Source organism: Gymnodraco acuticeps, unplaced genomic scaffold, assembly GCF_902827175.1.
Source record: "Gymnodraco acuticeps unplaced genomic scaffold, fGymAcu1.1, whole genome shotgun sequence".
NCBI lineage: Eukaryota > Metazoa > Chordata > Actinopteri > Perciformes > Bathydraconidae > Gymnodraco > Gymnodraco acuticeps.
Window position 1 is genome coordinate 2,603,565 of NW_022989979.1, and position 18,524 is coordinate 2,622,088.

The window sequence follows — 18,524 nt, forward strand, 5'->3', positions numbered from 1 at the left end:
TTACGCCGGTTGTTAAACAACATCATCGTTATGGGGAAATGCACGTTTGCGTCCAAATGGTTGGAAGATAAGGAGGAAAGACAATCAATACTGTATAGTAAATGTGTGGTAAAGTGTGTCGCCAATGTAACCGGTTAGAACTCAAAGTGGCTATGAGGTCTTAAAATGTATGGAAAGGGTCTTAAAAAAGGTCTTAAAAGGTTTTACATTTGACTTCAGGATTCCTGCATACACCCTGTGATGGTAATGGCACTTTCATGAGTACTTGTCCAAAATAGGCCTTTTTTCAAGTGACCCTAAGATCATCAATAACATGAACCAACACATGGTGTTTGCATTATACATATGTCCCTGTATGTCATTAACTTCATTGACTGTCTGCTGTGTAAAATAAAATCAATAGTTGAACAGTCCAATACCTAACAGCTTCTCGATGCTTTCTTAATGGAAAGTATCTTATTACATTTTTTTACAAAACAACATAACCCTGCTAATGCTTACTGTACAAATACAATTAGATCAAGGGCTCATTTGGCAGGATACAGTAACACATCATATTATTGATTCTGTGTAGTGTAGCCTATTCAAAAGAGCTGAGATCAAAGGACGAGTCGCCCGAGGCTAATTTAGTTACGTTTTTCGTGCGGTGAGACTGACATCTTCATGAAACGACTGTACATTACAGCACTCCTACTTAAGCAGAGGGATATTACCATTCAGTCCTGTCTAAGATGAGGCAATGCTCGTAATTGAAATGTGATTTCTGTCACTGTAGCATTCATAATGAATTGCCTCATTATAATCATGGAAGCACTCGTTATAAAGTCATGAATAATTGTTTTCAAAGATGTTTCCCTATGCATTCACAAAACCAACAGGAAAACATATATTCCCAAGTAGTTTTTCTGATAACGAAAAAACAGGAGCATGACATAGTTTTGTATAGTTGGTCATTTAAATCGAGATTTAAATACGATTCATCAAAAATAAATTATTATATTAAATAATAATGCTGCTTTATTCATTTACTACGATTTTCTCACATAAGAATAAACGCAATATGTCATAAACGCATTTCAAAAATATACCTATAACTGTTTTTGTGTCATTTTCAATTTACAGCTTCAATCCTAACTCTGTTCTTTATTATAATTGTCAGTCGCTGATCTCTACAAAGTGCCATAACCTCCAATGCCAGGATAACACTGTCCCATTATGCAAAAAGCCGCAATATTTCCCTGTTTATTTTGTTTTATATATTGTGATTGTTACTCAATCATCTGTAATGACCTGTCCTCTCTCCCAGGTGACTACCCTGGTTAACACCAGCAGCAAAGGGCCATCCAGTAAGAAGAAGGGCCGCTCCAAGAAGGCCCACGTACTGGCAGTGTCTGTCGAGCAGGCTACCCAGAACTTTTTGGAAAAGGGTGAGCAGATTGCCAAAGACAGCCATGACCTCAAGGAAGAGCTCATTTCTGCTGTGGAGGATGTCCGTAAGCAAGGTGAGTTTGTTGGATGTTCTTGTAGAGCAGTGCTTCTCAAAGTGAGGTCCGCGGACCACTGGTGGTCCGTGAGTACCCCCTAGTGGTCCGTGAGTATATTGGTAACATTTCACATTTGAAATAAATAAATGTATTTAAGTTTTTCGCACTCTCGCGGGAATATCTCCGCAATGGAACAAGCTTAAGTTTCACTTTCGATTGCATGATCTAGCCCAGATAAGCACCTTCACCACACATGTTGCCACTTGTTTGTACAATTTTCAGGCGATTTGTAAAAAACGATGTGTTTTTGGATATTTGTGGAGTTAGGTGGTCCGCGAGTGTTTTTTTATTGGTTAAGTGGTCCTTGGTATGAAAAAGTTTGAGAAACACTGTTGTAGAGCAATGTTTGTTGTTTTACAGCTGTTGTATCTTTCTAAAGCAGCGTATATCATCAGTAAGGTTTCCTACTTGAGCTTAGTCTCTTTTAAGGTCCTTCTGTTACCATATCCAAAGTGTTTTGTCTGACTGTCTAACTTTTTTAATGTTTTCCGGAAACTTTTGAAAATACACACTTAAATATCTGAAAATAATAGAAAAAAAAGTATATATTTTACATTTGGTTGTATTTACTTGAATGTCAGCACTCAAATAACTCAGCCTAAATTAGTAACTTGATGTACTTACTAAAAACATCTGACACCTGTCTCTAAAAAAATCTATTTTCAAAATGTCTATTACTGTGTGAACACACCTTTTTTATTAAACAAAGGTCACATACTGTGAACAATCTGTGATATATGAGGTTTATAGGGCAGACTAAAACACAAGAACACCTTTGTGATACGTTACTCACTAATACAGCCATACTGAATGTACCAATGAACATGAAATTGTGCAGATTGTCCAGATATATTGAAGTGGATCTCAACTCAGCGGAAATTATTAATATTGCTGGCACAATTTTCTGTGAGAGGACTGCAGTGCCAATGTTTTCTCTAGCATTAAAGGCAGGGAGAGTAATTGCTCTGGAAATTGTAATGTTGGAGAACGTTTTAAGTGCTCAGTGTTAAAAGAACAAGTAAAATGTCTAAAGTTGTGTTTTTTGGACAGTTGTAGAGACAAGAGTGGCAAGCCTTTTATGCCATTACAAATAACGGCTTAGTACCCATTAGTTTCGGGCTATGCATGAACCTTCATGAATGTAATGAGCCTAATTATGGAGTTATTTACCCTAAAGTCATGCATCGTTAAAGCTTAGACTGTCTGTGATGTGATGTGCCTTGCTGAATTTTATGACATTATAGAAGCCCAGTCTCATTACCAACTATCTGGAAATTTCAGATGTTGGTTAATAAATCAATCAATCAATCAATCAATCAATCAATCAATCAATCAATCAATCAATCAATCAATGTTTATTTATATAGCCCAATATCACAAATGTTACATTTGTCTCAGTGGACTTCACAGTTTGTACAGAATATCAGTATGACAATACGACACCCTCTGTCCTTAGACCCTCACATCGTACAAGGAAAAACCTCCGGAGAAAACCCACAGTTTAAAGGGAAAAATGGGAGAAACCTCAGGGAGAGCAACAGAGAAGGGATCCCTCTCCCAGGACGGACAGACGTGCAATAGATGCCGTGTGTAAATTGAAAAGATAATACATTTACAACATAGGTAGACCAAATGTTTGGAAATGCATGTGTGTATAATAAGAAGATGAATCCACGAGGATGTCAGCAATCTTGTGGGAGCCATCAGGGAAGTAGTATGGTGAGAGTCTGGCAGGACCGCAGAGACAGGTTCAGCCACGACTCGAAGTCCAGGACTCAGATCCAGTACTCAGGATAGAGGATCCAGGACACAGGACCACAGCAACAGGATTAGCCTCGACTCAGGATCCCGGCGTATATATGGACACAAAAAAAGAGATTTGGGGGAAGATTTGGTTAACACTAAAACTTCTGCATGAACACATCTCTTACTTCAAAAATCATGCTCAATCTTTCCCGGGAACTCTGTCCGTTTCCAAAGTTTATTTTCTGTGCTGAGTGCAAGTCAGGGAGCCTTTATGCGAATCAGATGTTTGTCCCCAGAATGGAATTGGATTCCCTGTTGAATAGCTTCATCAGCAAAAAGAGCAAATGGAGCTCAGCATACGGTGTGTTGTGTTGTTGCCGTATTCCTCATCCTGCACTGTCAGCTCCACTTGGCCGCCGATGCTGTTGAACACTGACTTGAATGCGTTGCTCTTTTCAGGCGTGAAATAGACTGTTGCCATACAGGTCATCACCGCAGCTAACTCAAAAAAGGAAAATATCAATCTTTCCACCTGTTTGGCATGAGATCCAAAGCCTAATGTAGGCTGTGTTTAAAAAGTTCATAGGAAATGTTATACCTTAAAGCCATGTTTTGAACGTGGCACTTTTTTGCACTTGTGTTTGTATGTCAAGGTCAACTTTATTGTCAATCTTTCAGTTTGTGTGTACAGACAGAGAAATCAAAATACCGCTTCCCCCAATCCCGAAAATAAAAATATGTATAACATATTTATATCCTATATATACACAATCAACAGACACATTTATACATGTGCACAGATTAAGATAAAAAAACGTAACAATCAATATATACAAAATAACAGTCACTTCAATATCTTTGGGAATGTACATTAGTGCAATATTGAATCATTACACTGCACTCATGAATAATTACACTGCACATTGATGGCAGGACTCTGCCCTTTGAATACAGCAATGAATAAAACTCCATACTTGGAAAAAACTTTACTTTGACCAACACTAAACTTGACAATGAACATTAATACTCCATATCTCTTAACCTTTAACTGCCATTATGAACATATGGGCAAACTGAAAAGCTCTTCTCCACAGAAGTGGGCTGCTGATGGGACTCTCTCTATATTCTCTCTTTACACACTCTTAAGCTAGGTACGATATCATTACATATCAGGGAACACCATTTTAGTCATATCATTACATCTATGAAGCTAGACATATGGCATGTTGACCAGCAGACTTTAACAGTCTCCTTCAGCAGCAGATAGAGATGTCCCCGAATGGCACCATCAGCCTAGTAAAGGTCATTGGGAAATCAATTGTAGAACACCATTAAACATGTCATGACCTCATCGTCCCAAAACACTTCAACTTGTCATGATTACATTATAGATGCTGAATTTAGATCAAAGAGGCGTTCATTTATCACACCCTTTGTATTCAATATCTCGCCAGCTCATCACTGTGGCACTACCAGCACAAGTCTGTTTAATAACCTCTTTTGGTCATTAAAACATCAACAAAGGTTGATGTTTTAATAATCTGATTAGGTGTCTGTTTATGTCCCTTTTTACACCTAACATTTTTATTTTCTCTTTCACAAGATCTGGCCCGCTCACTCTGATAAAGACAAGACACATTGGGTTGAATAAACCATGGTGTACTGGAGAAGGGTTATGTAGTGTGTTTTATTTTTGAGGGCCAACCATTGACCCACTGCCACTTTGCTGCTGACCCAGCAGGAACACCTTTAAGTGTCATTACCATATTCTCTCACCGATGGCCGGTTGTATGCAAGCATCAAAGTTACTGATAATACATATTAAAAAGGTCAATGTAGTTGGTCCCTTTTGGACATGGAGACATGCATATGTTATTTGAGGTGACATGGTTAAAGGAAAGTCACTAAACCTCTCTGCAACACATTATACACTCTCCAGTCATAATGATTCTGTAAGTTACAAGCTCATTGATTTTTGTGGTTGTGTGGGCTTGCGCAAACTCGGGAAAGCCACTTTCTGATCTATATTTTCTAACAAAAAACAGTTTCATGAGCTCTGAATTAGATTAAGGAAGTAAGCGGTGGGCCTTTAATTGGTTATATACACTCCAGAGACACATTAAAAAACGTCTTCAACTGGAGATGAGTAAAAATAAGTTGTATGCAGGTTGCACACTCAAATACACCTACTCGCACACATACTAATGTACTGTCTGCTCTAAGGCAACATATAATGTCACTCTTCCACTGACAGTTCTCTCCCTTTCCTCTTGCAGGAGAGGCGATGCGTATTGCCTCGTCAGAGTTTGCTGACGACCCGTGTTCCTCTGTGAAGCGTGGCACTATGGTGAGGGCCGCCCGCGCCCTGCTCTCTGCTGTCACCCGCCTGCTCATCCTCGCTGACATGGCGGATGTCATGAGGCTGCTGGCCCACCTGAAAATTGTAAGGGCGATCATCACCTTATTTTGAATGACATAATATGTTATTTTGCAAAATAACTTTTGTTAAGCTAGCATATTGTCCCTTATGGTGTTGTGGTTGAGTAGTCAGAATACTTGATTAAACATATATATATATATATTATGCTAGAAATGACACACTCCCCAATCTTTGTTGTGATTGTATGAAGAAGACTTGAATGCAAAGTGTTTTACTGAACTAGTAAGGTCAGATTTGAAAGAAGGGGCTTTGTGGTGTTGTGCAGTCCACACAGACAATGTATGCTTTTATCACAACCTCTGCATACATTAGCATATTGTCACACTCCCAGGTTTATGTCACGGTTTTAGTGTTGTCTGTCTGGTTATGGGTTTTGTAAGTCTGTTCATTCAGTGTTTTGTCTTCCTCCTTGGTTGCGTTCCAATAGTCCATTTAGAGTGAAATGACCCGGAAGTCCCTCAGTGGCAGCCATGATAAGAGCCGTTCCAATTCTCCAAATGAAAGGAAAGGAGGTTTCAAACTTCCTTTATAACCTCCTTTAGCTTAGGAACCACTGGACCTCCCTTACCGAAAGGAGAGGAGAAAATGCTGCCCCACAATGCATTGCAGCCGCAGCATTTGCCGTCACTCAACAGTCGGGCCGTTCACGGAAACAACCGATTATGACGGAGAAATTATATCATGAAAGTTACGGTGCTTATTAAGCATTTTAAAACGTATGTGGTAAGTTGCCAAAGTGCTTTGTTTTGAACGTTCATCAGTATTATAATCAAAAAGAGAAATATGAACGTTAGTTTTTACTGAAATGATCAAATAAAGTCAACATCTCACAGTCTTTACTGAGCTGTGTGGAGTTTGTTCAACTTTTAAAAGATGTTTGAATGGTGATGTACACAGTGATAGATGTTAAGGACTAACGTTTATAATAAATACATTTGTATTGATTTTAAGATCTTTTCATACAATCATACGTATTGGGATCATTTGTATTAATGTGGACCGGAGGGAGAGGGTGTCGAGCAGAAGTTTCACTTTCCTTTTTTATTTCAATTCCAACTTTGGTCATGAAGAATATGTTTCTCTGTTGTCCACGTTCATAAAGCATAAAGCAACAGCGTCAGAGCACGGTGCAGAGTCTCTAGATGAGTTTACAGTAGTCCCTCGTTCTTATTAAACATCCATGTTGTAGTTCGCTGTATAGAAAACTGTAGTTTCCATAGTTTCCTCACAGCAGCAGACGCACATTCATGACGTCCGCTGCCGCATCATAAACACGTCGGATAGTGAAAGTGCATTCGGATTCTCTAAAGTACCGCGGTCTCTTCTCCTAAATCCTTTTGAATTCTCCTATCCACTATCCCTTAACCCCGTGACGTTTCACTCAGAGGTCAAGGAATAGGAGATAGGGTTAGAATAGGAGCTGATTTTTGGATTATCGGAACGCAACCCTTGTGTTTTGTCTGGTCCTCCTCCCTGTCGTTAGTTTCCCTGGTGTGTCTGATTGTCTCTTTGTGTTCACCTGTTGCCCTTGTGTTTCTCCCTCCCCTGCCCAGCTGTGTCTCGTCCTGTGATTACCCTTCTGAGTATTTAGTCTAGTCTTCCCCTGTGTTCCATGTCGGTTCATTGTTTCCCCTCCATGTTATTCCACAGTCTGTGTTCCTTGTGCTGCTCGTTTGTTTTGGATACTGCCTTTTTTGCCACAGCTTTTATTATTTAATAAAGCTCGCTTTTCGTTAAATTCTTCATTTGAGTCCTACCTGCTTCACCCAATCGTAACACATATAGATTAGGCATATAGGAGTATCCTGGGAACACACATCTGACTGTACTGTATGAATTTCACACCATAGTGTCCTGGTGTGATTAACTACACATATCCATCCCACTCACTGAGTTTTTTTTAGTCCTTTATAGTGAAAATGTCCGGCTTTGAGAAATAAGTGAATGCAGGGTGGAAAGAACGATAAGCAAGTGGTATAATCTGAAACAAACTCCGGCCTGCACGCACTTTCATTCTCACTTTGTCCCTCTCTCACAAACACATACGCTCTCAAATTCTCGAGGCCCACGGAGGAGCTTAACTTGAGCCAGTATAAGCCCTGCCATCAAAGGCCACTGAAAAGTTATCCCTCTCTCTTCTCTCTTTCCCATTACATCTGGTGTGCCACTTTCATTAGGGATTGGAATGAGTTTAGAATCACAAAGTATCTGCAAAAGGAAAGGAGATAGCTGAAGTGAAACACATTAAAACTGCACAACTTCACGATGATAGTGTTTTAAAAACCCGGCTGCATTTACACAGCTTTCCATTATTGTTTTACCTTAATGTATGTTGTAACAATTATGGCTTCGGGTTTATTACTTGAGTAAACTATATAGTACAATGCATGCTAGTTTTCAGATGCATCGGAATCGTTTTTTGGAGAGTCTGTATTTATATGTTACAGGTGGAGGAGGCCCTGGAGGCGGTTAAGAATGCAACCAATGAGCAGGACCTGGCCAACCGCTTCAAGGAGTTTGGGAAGGAGATGGTGAAGCTTAACTATGTGGCAGCCCGGAGACAGCAGGTAACTTGAAGCCCCTTTAAAAGAAAAAGTAAAACACAACTTGTGTGTCACTTTGGGGTACAGGGAGTTCTCGTAGCGGAACACTTTTAATACTTTGTACTCTGTAGTCTGTCTTCTCACATCTGGGTGATTCCCTAACATTTGTAAGTCGTGCTGATGTCTCAAACTCAAACCAAGTGAGTGTGTTGATTTAAATATAGCCGTTATCAGACTTCTACAGAAAATATACGAACAAAATAAATCTGATTGACTTGCAAGTGTTCTTTGGTGTCAAATTCAAACAACATATATGCATATCATATAATAATGTGCATTTCTATCTGCTTTGCATTATCTGTACTTGGGTTAGTTTTCATAAACAGACACACTGCCACTATAATTTGATTAAACGATTCAAATTAAAATGTGGTTAATAGAGCAGACAAATTCATCTTATACCTGTATCTTCAATCCATTATTGAACTAGTAGTTTTGGGGTACTGTAATCAGCGCTCGTAGTTAAAACCCATTTAAAGCGGCTTATTTCATATAAACATTGACCATTTATAGTATATCGCTGATAAGCAACACAAAGTATTATTTGGATCATTTTAGAATATTATTGCAAGTGATTAGTACTGTTTATGAGGTTGTGCAGTTAACCTTAAAATGCACATTAAGTCATGTCATGGAAAATAATGTTTTTCAGTAGCATTGAAATGAAATTCCTCTAAATCAGCAGCCTATGAGCAGCTGTGCTTACTTCACCCAGGAGGATAAGACATGTGTGACGAAAAGCTCTGAGGAGATGTCTGCCTTCAAGTGTCATGTTGGCACGTACCCCGCTGAACTGTCCCTGAGCAAAGCACTGCGCTGAATCCCATCCAGCTGCAGGGTCACTGATCTGCTGACGCTGCACTAACCTTGTATGGTTGGAATAACACCAGTTCATCAGATTGGACACAAACGCATTCTTTTGACAGGAAATATCTTGAACTGAGATCAGTTTATTCTCTGTTTGGCACTGTTGTGAATTAATGAGGCCACTTGTTTGATGCGGTGTTCTAACACTCACATATATTGTGTAGGATCTTTAATATGTTGTTAAGAAGAAGAAGACATACTTTATGAAATGTCTTTCCCCACTCTGTTGTGTCACACATTACACACACAGGGGAGGATATACAAGCACACACACAGAGGATATACATATTCACACACACAACCACATGCAGATAGGAGAAGTGGCAGAGCAGAGAAGCTGCCAGGTATCCGGTGCCAAGGGAGCAGTTTCAAGGTTGGGTGCCTTGCTCAAGGGCACCTCGGCAGTGGCCTTGGCGGTGAACTGGCACCTCTCCAGTTACCACTCAATGTTTTTTTTTGCTTTGGCCGATCGGGACGTGAACTGGCGACCCTTCGGTTCCAAGACCAAGTGCCTACAGACTGAGCCGCCTTTTAATTTTTAATATGCAATCTGTTCTTTTAACACTGAAACAAAATGGTGATTATTGCTTACGTGAGAACATTTATCACCTTCTCAGGAGCTGAAAGACCCCCAGTGTCGAGATGAGATGGCCGCTGCCCGTGGGGCCCTTAAGAAGAATGCCACCATGCTGTACACGGCCTCTCAGGCCTTCCTGCGCCACCCAGATGTGGCGGCCACACGTGCCAACCGAGACTACGTGTTCAAGCAGGTTCAGGAGGCCATCGGAGGCATTTCCAGCGCTGCTCAGGCCAACTCGCCCACTGATGAGAAGCATGGCCATGCCGGCATTGGAGAGCTGGCTGCTGCCCTCAATGAGTTTGATGTAAGTCAGCAAGCATGCATTTCTTCTTTAAATACTACATTTAGCACACAGTGTATGTTCAGTCTCTGAAAGCATATCCATTAGCTCATTATTTAAGGAACTGTCTATCTAACACTAAGCAACACACACTTTTCCACACACACACACACACACACACACACACACACACACACACACCACACACACACACACACACACACACACACACACACACACACACACACACGCACACACACACACACACACACACACACACACACACACACACACACACACACACACACACACACACACACCTCTCGATTAAACATGTTTTGCTGCTGCCATCTAGTGGTTATAAATTGATGGTGAACAATCTTTCCTTTAATATGTTTAAGTCTGGTAGCTTTTTTGCTGTTTGGACAATTATGTATGTATAGGTCAGGACTTTAAGATGGGTTTGGGATCAGGATCTGAAGCCCAGGTCTTTTTTCATTTCAAACACCCTCTTTAAAATGTGTTGTGATTGCAAAAGAGTCTTGTAAAATAGAAAACCAGGAGCACTCTCAGGTTAAGGAACACGTGTATCAGTGTCAAAACAGTGCTGTGATTTTGTTTGCCATTCACTCTCTGATGCTTGATGAGAGCCAATTTGTGTTTGCCTAAACATGTAGATGTTCAGAGCATCTATAAATAGATGCTGCATCTTTGCTTGTAAGATGCCATTCAACACAACATCATTTCTTTAGGATACAATAATGTACTTCTTCCTGCTCACGTTTTATATCAGAAACACAAACATTTTCAGAGATAACCCTAACCCTACTCAGGCCTTTTTTCCATTCTTTAGCTGCAAATAAAGGCTTCTTAGTGATATTTAACTTGATAGCTTATTTATAATCGTGCAGTGTGTAGCCTAGGTAGCAGAAGCAGTTTGAACTATTTTCACACCTGTTCATATGACTTGCTAAACATCCCTTTTCCTTACTGGGATTTAAAGTTATATATTTCTCTAAATCTATCTGAATCTCATCTAATCTTTATATGTCTACATGATTAAATTGGAAATGTGTTACAAACCCAATTTTATGATTAAAAATTACTGCAATTTAAGAAGACAGTGTGCAATGTTTGTAGGTATAAATGTCTTAGGTACTTAATCTCTACATTTCATGATATGAATTGCAGTAAATGCTCTGATTTGCATCTGTAATTAAAGCAGACGAGTTTCTCACTGCTCATCTCTCAGTTATTCTGTTTATGACTAACAGATTTACCTTCATTTATTTATTTTGAGGTCCATAATGTCACATGTACTTATGTAATGCTCTGTTCAATGAACCACTTATTTAACAATTCAAATACACACCTTATCCTACTTACTCTAACAGTATGTGATTTAGTTATACATTTTCTTTGGTTATGTGTCATAGTTCCCCCCGCTCAAACACTACAATGCTGTTTTCTTCTGGAAGGATGAGTGCAGTCTATGAAATATGTGCTGTGCTTTAGTGTTATTGATCCTTCCTGTCCCTAAGGATGCCTGTTTACAGTATGTGAGTGACCTCTTGTGGTCATGTTTGGAGATAGCAAGTTGCTTACATTTCTGACTTGCTACTGCTGTGAGAAGACATTTCACACCAGTGGTCGGCACACATATGTGTAAAAGAGAAAGTCTATTATGGCCAATATTTTAAATGTTGCCAGTTTTTAATGATTTTTAATAGTTTCTTTTATTTTGCATATTGACTGGCTATTGTGCCATTTGATTTGTGTTTTACAGCTGTATTCATCTGCCTGTATTGTCTGTGTTTTATCTTTCTGTCATGCTACCCTTCTTGGCCAGGTCGCTCTTGGAAAATAGATTTTAATTTCATTGAGTCTTTACCTGGTTAAATAAAGGATATATATAAGTGGGGTCAATCATACACATACGTAAGTCACTAACAGATCAACTTAATACCTAGTTGAGGCTGAGCATGAGGCTGTGGCCCAACGTAATCGATTGACTGAGTTTTTATGTAAAACAGTATGACTTTCGTACAAAAGCAAAAGACCTGCATAATTTGATTTTATTCTGCAGACAGGCAGCAGTTAAATAAGACACATTGCCCTTTGCTTAGCCCTCTGTGCTTGCCTGATGCTGGTGCTTGTTTAATTCCTAATTTACCACAGAGACACAGACTACGGTGGATCGTCTCAGAATAGTAATGACCTGATATACTAGGCTATTAGCCTGAGGCATGGTTCTTACATGGGGACTGTGATGGGCTACATGTTTTTTGCACATGTACTTGTATTAGTGATGTGTTTGGATGGTAAAGAGCATGCACAAATGCAATGGTGCACAGAATGAGGTGTATATACAAGTGTTATATAAAGATAATTGGGGCAGCTATACGTTGTTTTCCACCTAACCTCAAACTCTCACATCCTCTTTTTTATCACTGTGCATCAACCCACAAGCACTCACATTTTCAGTTTGTTGTTGGATGATTGTGTTTATCTGTTTTGGGCGGCTGCTCCCTGTCTTAAGTCAGCCATGACTCTTTTAATATGATGCTGGTTTCAGTATTTTTGTTTATTTTTTGTCAACAATGTGTTGTATGATGGTGTTCATTTCATTAACTAGATATGGACACGTTCTTTGCCAAACAGGTGTCATCCCATATTGGTTTTGCCTCTTTCATTTTCAATGTATTTAACAGTGTTATTTAGACTAGAGCATCTTTCACACAGACATTACAGGACATTAAGTCACAGAAAAATGTAGATGCTTGTCTTAGCCGTCATAATCATTTACATGCGTTTCAGACATACTGAGGAATGAATAATTCCGATCATACTGTATAAAAGCATTCCTTTTTGCATAGACTGAAGAAAAGCACACAGACAACCTTTCATCGCTCTATTTCAAAGCCAAGAATGTGCAATCATCTGTAAAAACAGCACGGACAAATCAGTAAGAATAGATCGCCCGCTATGTGGATTTCTTTCCATCTTTAATTAGAGAAAACACCCTGAGGACACTGTATGTTTTGAAGGAATATTGTGGCTCATATGCCAGTATAATACTAAATAACAAGAGAGCATTGCCTCAACTGCTCCTGAACATGTACAGTCCGTGACACGAAAGGTCAGACACGATTTTTAAATGCAGCGCTCAGATGCGTCTCTATAGCTGGATTGAAAGGGCAGCTTATGAATAAGACAAGGAAAGGGGATGACCTCATCTATTTATTTTTTTTACTGACACGCAGAATTAGTTTGGAAAGCGTAACCTAAGGACACTGAGGTACAATATCTATTAAGAGAGAAAGGGGAGGGTCAACATCAGTTTGAGTTCACTTCATTTCAATGTCGCTTGGCATATAATAACCCCCTCCACCTTTAACTTTAGAGAGGTCGTCATCAATATATTCCAATCATTTCTATTTACAATTCTGTGTACCTGTCAATGTTTTTCTTGAAACATTTACTTCAATATAAGCAACTAGTCTATAATAAAGATAATAGCATTTTAAAAACCTGTGTTGAATAACAAAGTGGTATTTTTTTAAATATATTCAAACAGTAAATACTACAAAGAATGTTTCTAGATCACCCATGACCTGTTAAACCATTTCTCACAGGACATAACTTTTGATATGTTTTGTTATATGAGCAGTTAGTTAAGACATAAGCTCATTTTCATTATTAATGTCAGTTAACGCATAATGCCATCTTATAAAACGGACAAGTCAAATCAAGCATTCTGATTGGTTTCTTAGCCGTGATATGCTGAGCGTATACCACGGGTAGAATTGTAAGTTACTTTTCACAACAAGTCAGTATCCCTCCGCGTCTGAGAAAAACAGTATACAGTTGGGCTGAAAAGCAAACTGCTTGCAGTCGCTTCGTGTCGGGCCGAACCACGCCCCTTAGCTGTGATATAATGAGCATATACCATGGCCTGTCGTGAGCTATTGCTTAAATATAATAGCCATTGCTTATTAGTTAACATCACCAACATTCATTTCATTTTGTCCAAGCGCTACTCTTGACTGATTAAGGTGACATGTTGCAATAACAGTTGACAGTGACAGATTTAACAGTCTGGAAATATGTTTTAGTATTTAGGTCACAGTCTGGGTTGTGGTAAAGGTGGCATAGAATTTGAGGATGGCCACCTTTTAAATGCACTATGCAGGAAAAGCCCTGTCATGTTAAAATGAAAGTCTTTGTTTTGGTTTTCTGAGCTCAGTAGGAGGACAGATGGAGTCAGTGCCCTGTGGGTATGTGGGTAAAGACACACTGTGGTGCACAGCTTTTTAGGTCACAGTACACATACACACTGTAGCAATTATATTAGTTGTAAAGAACAAGTAAGAGTTATTAATTTGACGTAGCACATATTGCAGATAATATATTTTTCAAATTGTAGGAAGATGTGTTTCTGAAGAGGACTCATCTTCATTAGTGAGCATTGACGTGTAGGCAGGAAACAGACATAATGTAGCTCTTTCCCTCTCACCTTGTAACCATTTTAATATGCAAAATATCTGTCTTTGTAAGCCTGTCATTCTACCGCTTTGAGCCTCCTTATCTTTGTATAGTCAAAAGCAAGACCTATCTGATACAGCCTTTTAAAACTGTGACACTGTTGGTCTCTCACACGTATTTGAAGTGTCACACACAAAAGACATCCGCCTGTGAGCAGCAGCAAAGTGAGTACTTCTAATGGACCTTTTTTTTCCTGAAGAAATACCATACACTTTGACTCAGGTAATGTAACTGAGCTTAGGAACCATGCCAATACAAGTATACATTACAAAGGTCTTTACTTTTATACCTCTGCTGCTGATACCTACCTTAGATGAGTCAAGGACAGCAGGGAGAGGATAGGGATGGCGTCTTTTAACATAATTGTGATTGCATCAAAATTATTATTCTGTCCTCACCGCTTTTTCTCTCTCAACCAGCAAATTACATTTTCCTCTTTCTGAGCAGGGATAGACGATTGCATTGTACACATGTCAACGTTTTTTTTGTCAATTCTGGCCGAGCCCTGTGTTCTTTGTGTGTCACATCTGTTTTGGCAGGCTCAATGCAAATAGGTGGTCAAAGGTGCAGCTGTTCAAATACATAAGCCTCAGATTTGATGCATACAGTATATTCATAACATGACCAGCAGATGGCAGTGTTTAATTACTCTCAACACTTGTCCATCCTTTCCCTCTTGTAATTCCCCTCCCTCTCTCTTTTCCATGTTTATCCTTTTTCATGCAAGTCCTTAGAAACAGATATTTTCAGTCAGGCTCATTCTCCACTCAGAGCAGTCTGCATTACCTTGTATGGTTTTGTGCTAATCATGAGAAGGAAGCTATCGTCTGATGCTGCGACGGTCCTTGAATCAAGCTTTGTCAAAATAATTCAGTGTTAAAGTTCGCCAGATCCAGCCTTACACATTTGACCCCTCAGCCCACATGCGTATAATATTAATGATTTACTTTCTTCCACAAGCCTGCAAAGAGAGCACAACGCAGTTAGCACTTCTCTGTTGTTCCTTTTCCCATCCAAGCCCATTTGTCTGATCACAACTCTCACACACCTGCAGCTATCCGACATAAAAACTCAAGAGAATGGTTATAGTTGATGTGAATGTATTGTAAACACACACACACACACACACACACACACACACACACACACACACACACACCACACACACACACACACACACCACACACACACACACACACACACACCACACACACACACACACACACACACACACACACACACCACACACACACACACACACACAAGCGCAGACACACACCAAAAAACACACAAAGTGCAGACATGCATAGGCTACACTAGTAGAACACCGTTTTGAGCCTGCGGCAGGGATCCAAGTCGCACCGGATCATTTTTACCACATTTTTTGTTTCCATCTGCTTGTCCTCTACCTCTCTCTTCTTTTTCAGGGCGTTATTTACACAGCAGCTTTCTCACTCCCCCTCACCTCTCTGTCTTCTCTTCCCTCTCTCTCCCTCTGTTCTCATTGTGTGATGTGTCTTGAACCAACAGAGGTGTTTGAAATGCTTACATGCATACTCTGAGCCAATTTGGTGGCAGCATTGTATTTTCATGCAGAACTCATCCTCTATATATTGCAGGGCCTGTAGTCACACTGCACAAGCATATGCCGGTCCTCTCTGCATACATTATAGGCTAACTATAACCGGATTTACTTGCTAGCTCAGGGATAGTGCGCAAGCCAGTCTTTGAATCTCACTGTGGCAAGCATTGCTTCCAAGTGTAAGTCGCTTTCCAAATGCTGCATGCGTCCTCCATCTGTGCAGTGACAGTCAATTGACCATGTTTATGTTTATGGGATGACGCACTGAGAGACCTCTTGAAATACAGCCGATGTGAATTCCAATAAACATTATAGACATCAGACCAGTGAAGAGCAGCTGATGTTTTTTGTCTTTTATTTGTTATCTGCAAAATGCCTGTTTTATGAAAATATAATTTAGCTTTTGGGAGTTTGTTTTCGTTTTTTCTATTGCCAACAAGATGGACTTCCGTCTTTTGTTCATGAGCAGCATGCAAGATAGACTGGCTCTTCATCCTTGCGTGTGCACAGTGACTACCCAGCAATGACCTTTTCGCTGGCTTCGTTTGTGTATGAGACGCTGCTGAGCCAACCTCTGAGAAACTGTGGCTGGAGAGCAACCCTGCTCTAATGTATGTAGATGTATTCCTAACTGAGAGATAGCTTTCTTGGTAATTGCTATATCAATCTGTGCACTTCTATCCCTGTCTCATTTCAGTCTCTCTTCTTTCTCTCCCTCTTTCCTCTTCCTCTCCTGCACACATGCTCAGGCTCTTTCTTCCTCCTCATTGTCTCTCCTTCACCGACTTTTTTTTCTCTCTCCTTGACTCACATTGATTCAGCGCTTGAACATGTGGGTGTTCAACACATTCTGTAGTTGCCTGCGAGAAACTAACAGAGGGGAAACCGTATATCCTGAATCTTGCACCAACTGATACTTTCTGGGGAAGGTCACAAACATGTAAAGACACGCACAGACCCCAAGCATTAATAACATCATCGAACACAACACCAAGTGGTAGTGTTATTGACAAGTACCCTGTTGTGTTCAATAAAACTCCACTCCCTCTGTCATTTTCACCTTGGCTAAGCCATGTGTTAGCCCAGAGGTACACCTCTAAATTATGACATCCTCTGCCTGCTGATTGAAACACTGCCTCATTCTCCATGGGCAGATGCACCTGTCAAGAGAAATATGAATAGGGGAACTAAGCTGAAGTAATGGGACATGACCAGAGAGATAGAGAAGTATTGGTTTGTTTGTTGCTGTACAGTAATTAGCCACTGGCTGTCTCGTCTTGGTGCCAATAAGGCATGGGAGAGAAGCAGGAGAGTGGGGAGGGGTCCTTGGTAAATTTGACTCAGAGATCCATACTAGTTACAGTTGGTGCTTATACATTTGGATCCATTGTGATCAGCCCCTCCAGTTTCTATTTCCAAAAAGCTCAGTTTGCATCTTTCTGGGATTACTCAGCTCTTCTTGTTCATCTCCAGTTATAGATTTAGTCATGTTAGATTAGACTGACTGATGTTCTGCCAAGCCACTTGAATCCGTTTGAATTTACATGAATTGATGATCCAAACAACACAGTGAAAGTACTTTACATTTATCATAATGTATCTTATGGTTTATCATACCAACTCAAGTAAACTCGTATTTTCAAGGTTGGATTGCATTGATCTCTGTTAGGGTGCTTTTCTTGGCTCACATGCTTATGTAGAAGGAAAACAATAATTAACGAAGAACATTCTAACCCATCTCTACATGTATGGACCAACTTAAAAGGGAACGATAACCATTTTTCATTGCACCTTCCATGCTCTCGCTGCATATCATTCTTGGGAATTGATTCTGAGTAGGTGCAACAAATTACTTTTTAAAAAATGTTTTAAAGGTACCTTGCCCTTCCATTCAAGGTCTTCTCTGTAGGAGCCCAACTGCCAGCTTGCCCACTCAGCGCTGTGCAATCTCATGGCTGCAGGGGTATGCTGGCTCTTGCTTATACGGTCCATGTGCTGTATGCCATCACACAGACTCACACACAAACACAAACACACACATATACCCACATCAGGCCGTTTGCATTGAAATAAAGTGCACAGTTTTGCCCATAGGTTAAGGTAGGCCTCTGGTCAAATATGTTTAATATTAAACAAGTAAATGCAAAAGCAGGAAAGCAAGCCTCGGAGACAGTATCTCTGCTTAGCGCCAATATCTCTGTCCCTGCCAGCCGCATATTATATTGCAAAAGGTTTTGATTTAGATTTTCTGAAATTCAATATGTCTACCCACACATGCTCTTGCACTATCTCTGAACAATAATATGGGCATGCACACATATACACTCAAGCATAGAG

At 39.9% G+C, this 18,524-nt stretch overlaps 1 protein-coding gene across 1 annotated transcript in view; it reads left to right on the top strand.

The window, feature by feature from the left end:
- Positions 1-18,524, top strand: part of ctnna2 (catenin (cadherin-associated protein), alpha 2) — a 339,515-nt gene that overhangs the window by 62,587 nt on the left and 258,404 nt on the right. Inside the window, exons 3-6 of the mRNA XM_034211748.1 lie at positions 1,307-1,502; positions 5,567-5,733; positions 8,178-8,297; positions 9,818-10,084. Coding sequence (XP_034067639.1) covers positions 1,307-1,502; positions 5,567-5,733; positions 8,178-8,297; positions 9,818-10,084 — 750 coding nt within the window. The remainder of the gene's footprint in view (positions 1-1,306; positions 1,503-5,566; positions 5,734-8,177; positions 8,298-9,817; positions 10,085-18,524) is intronic.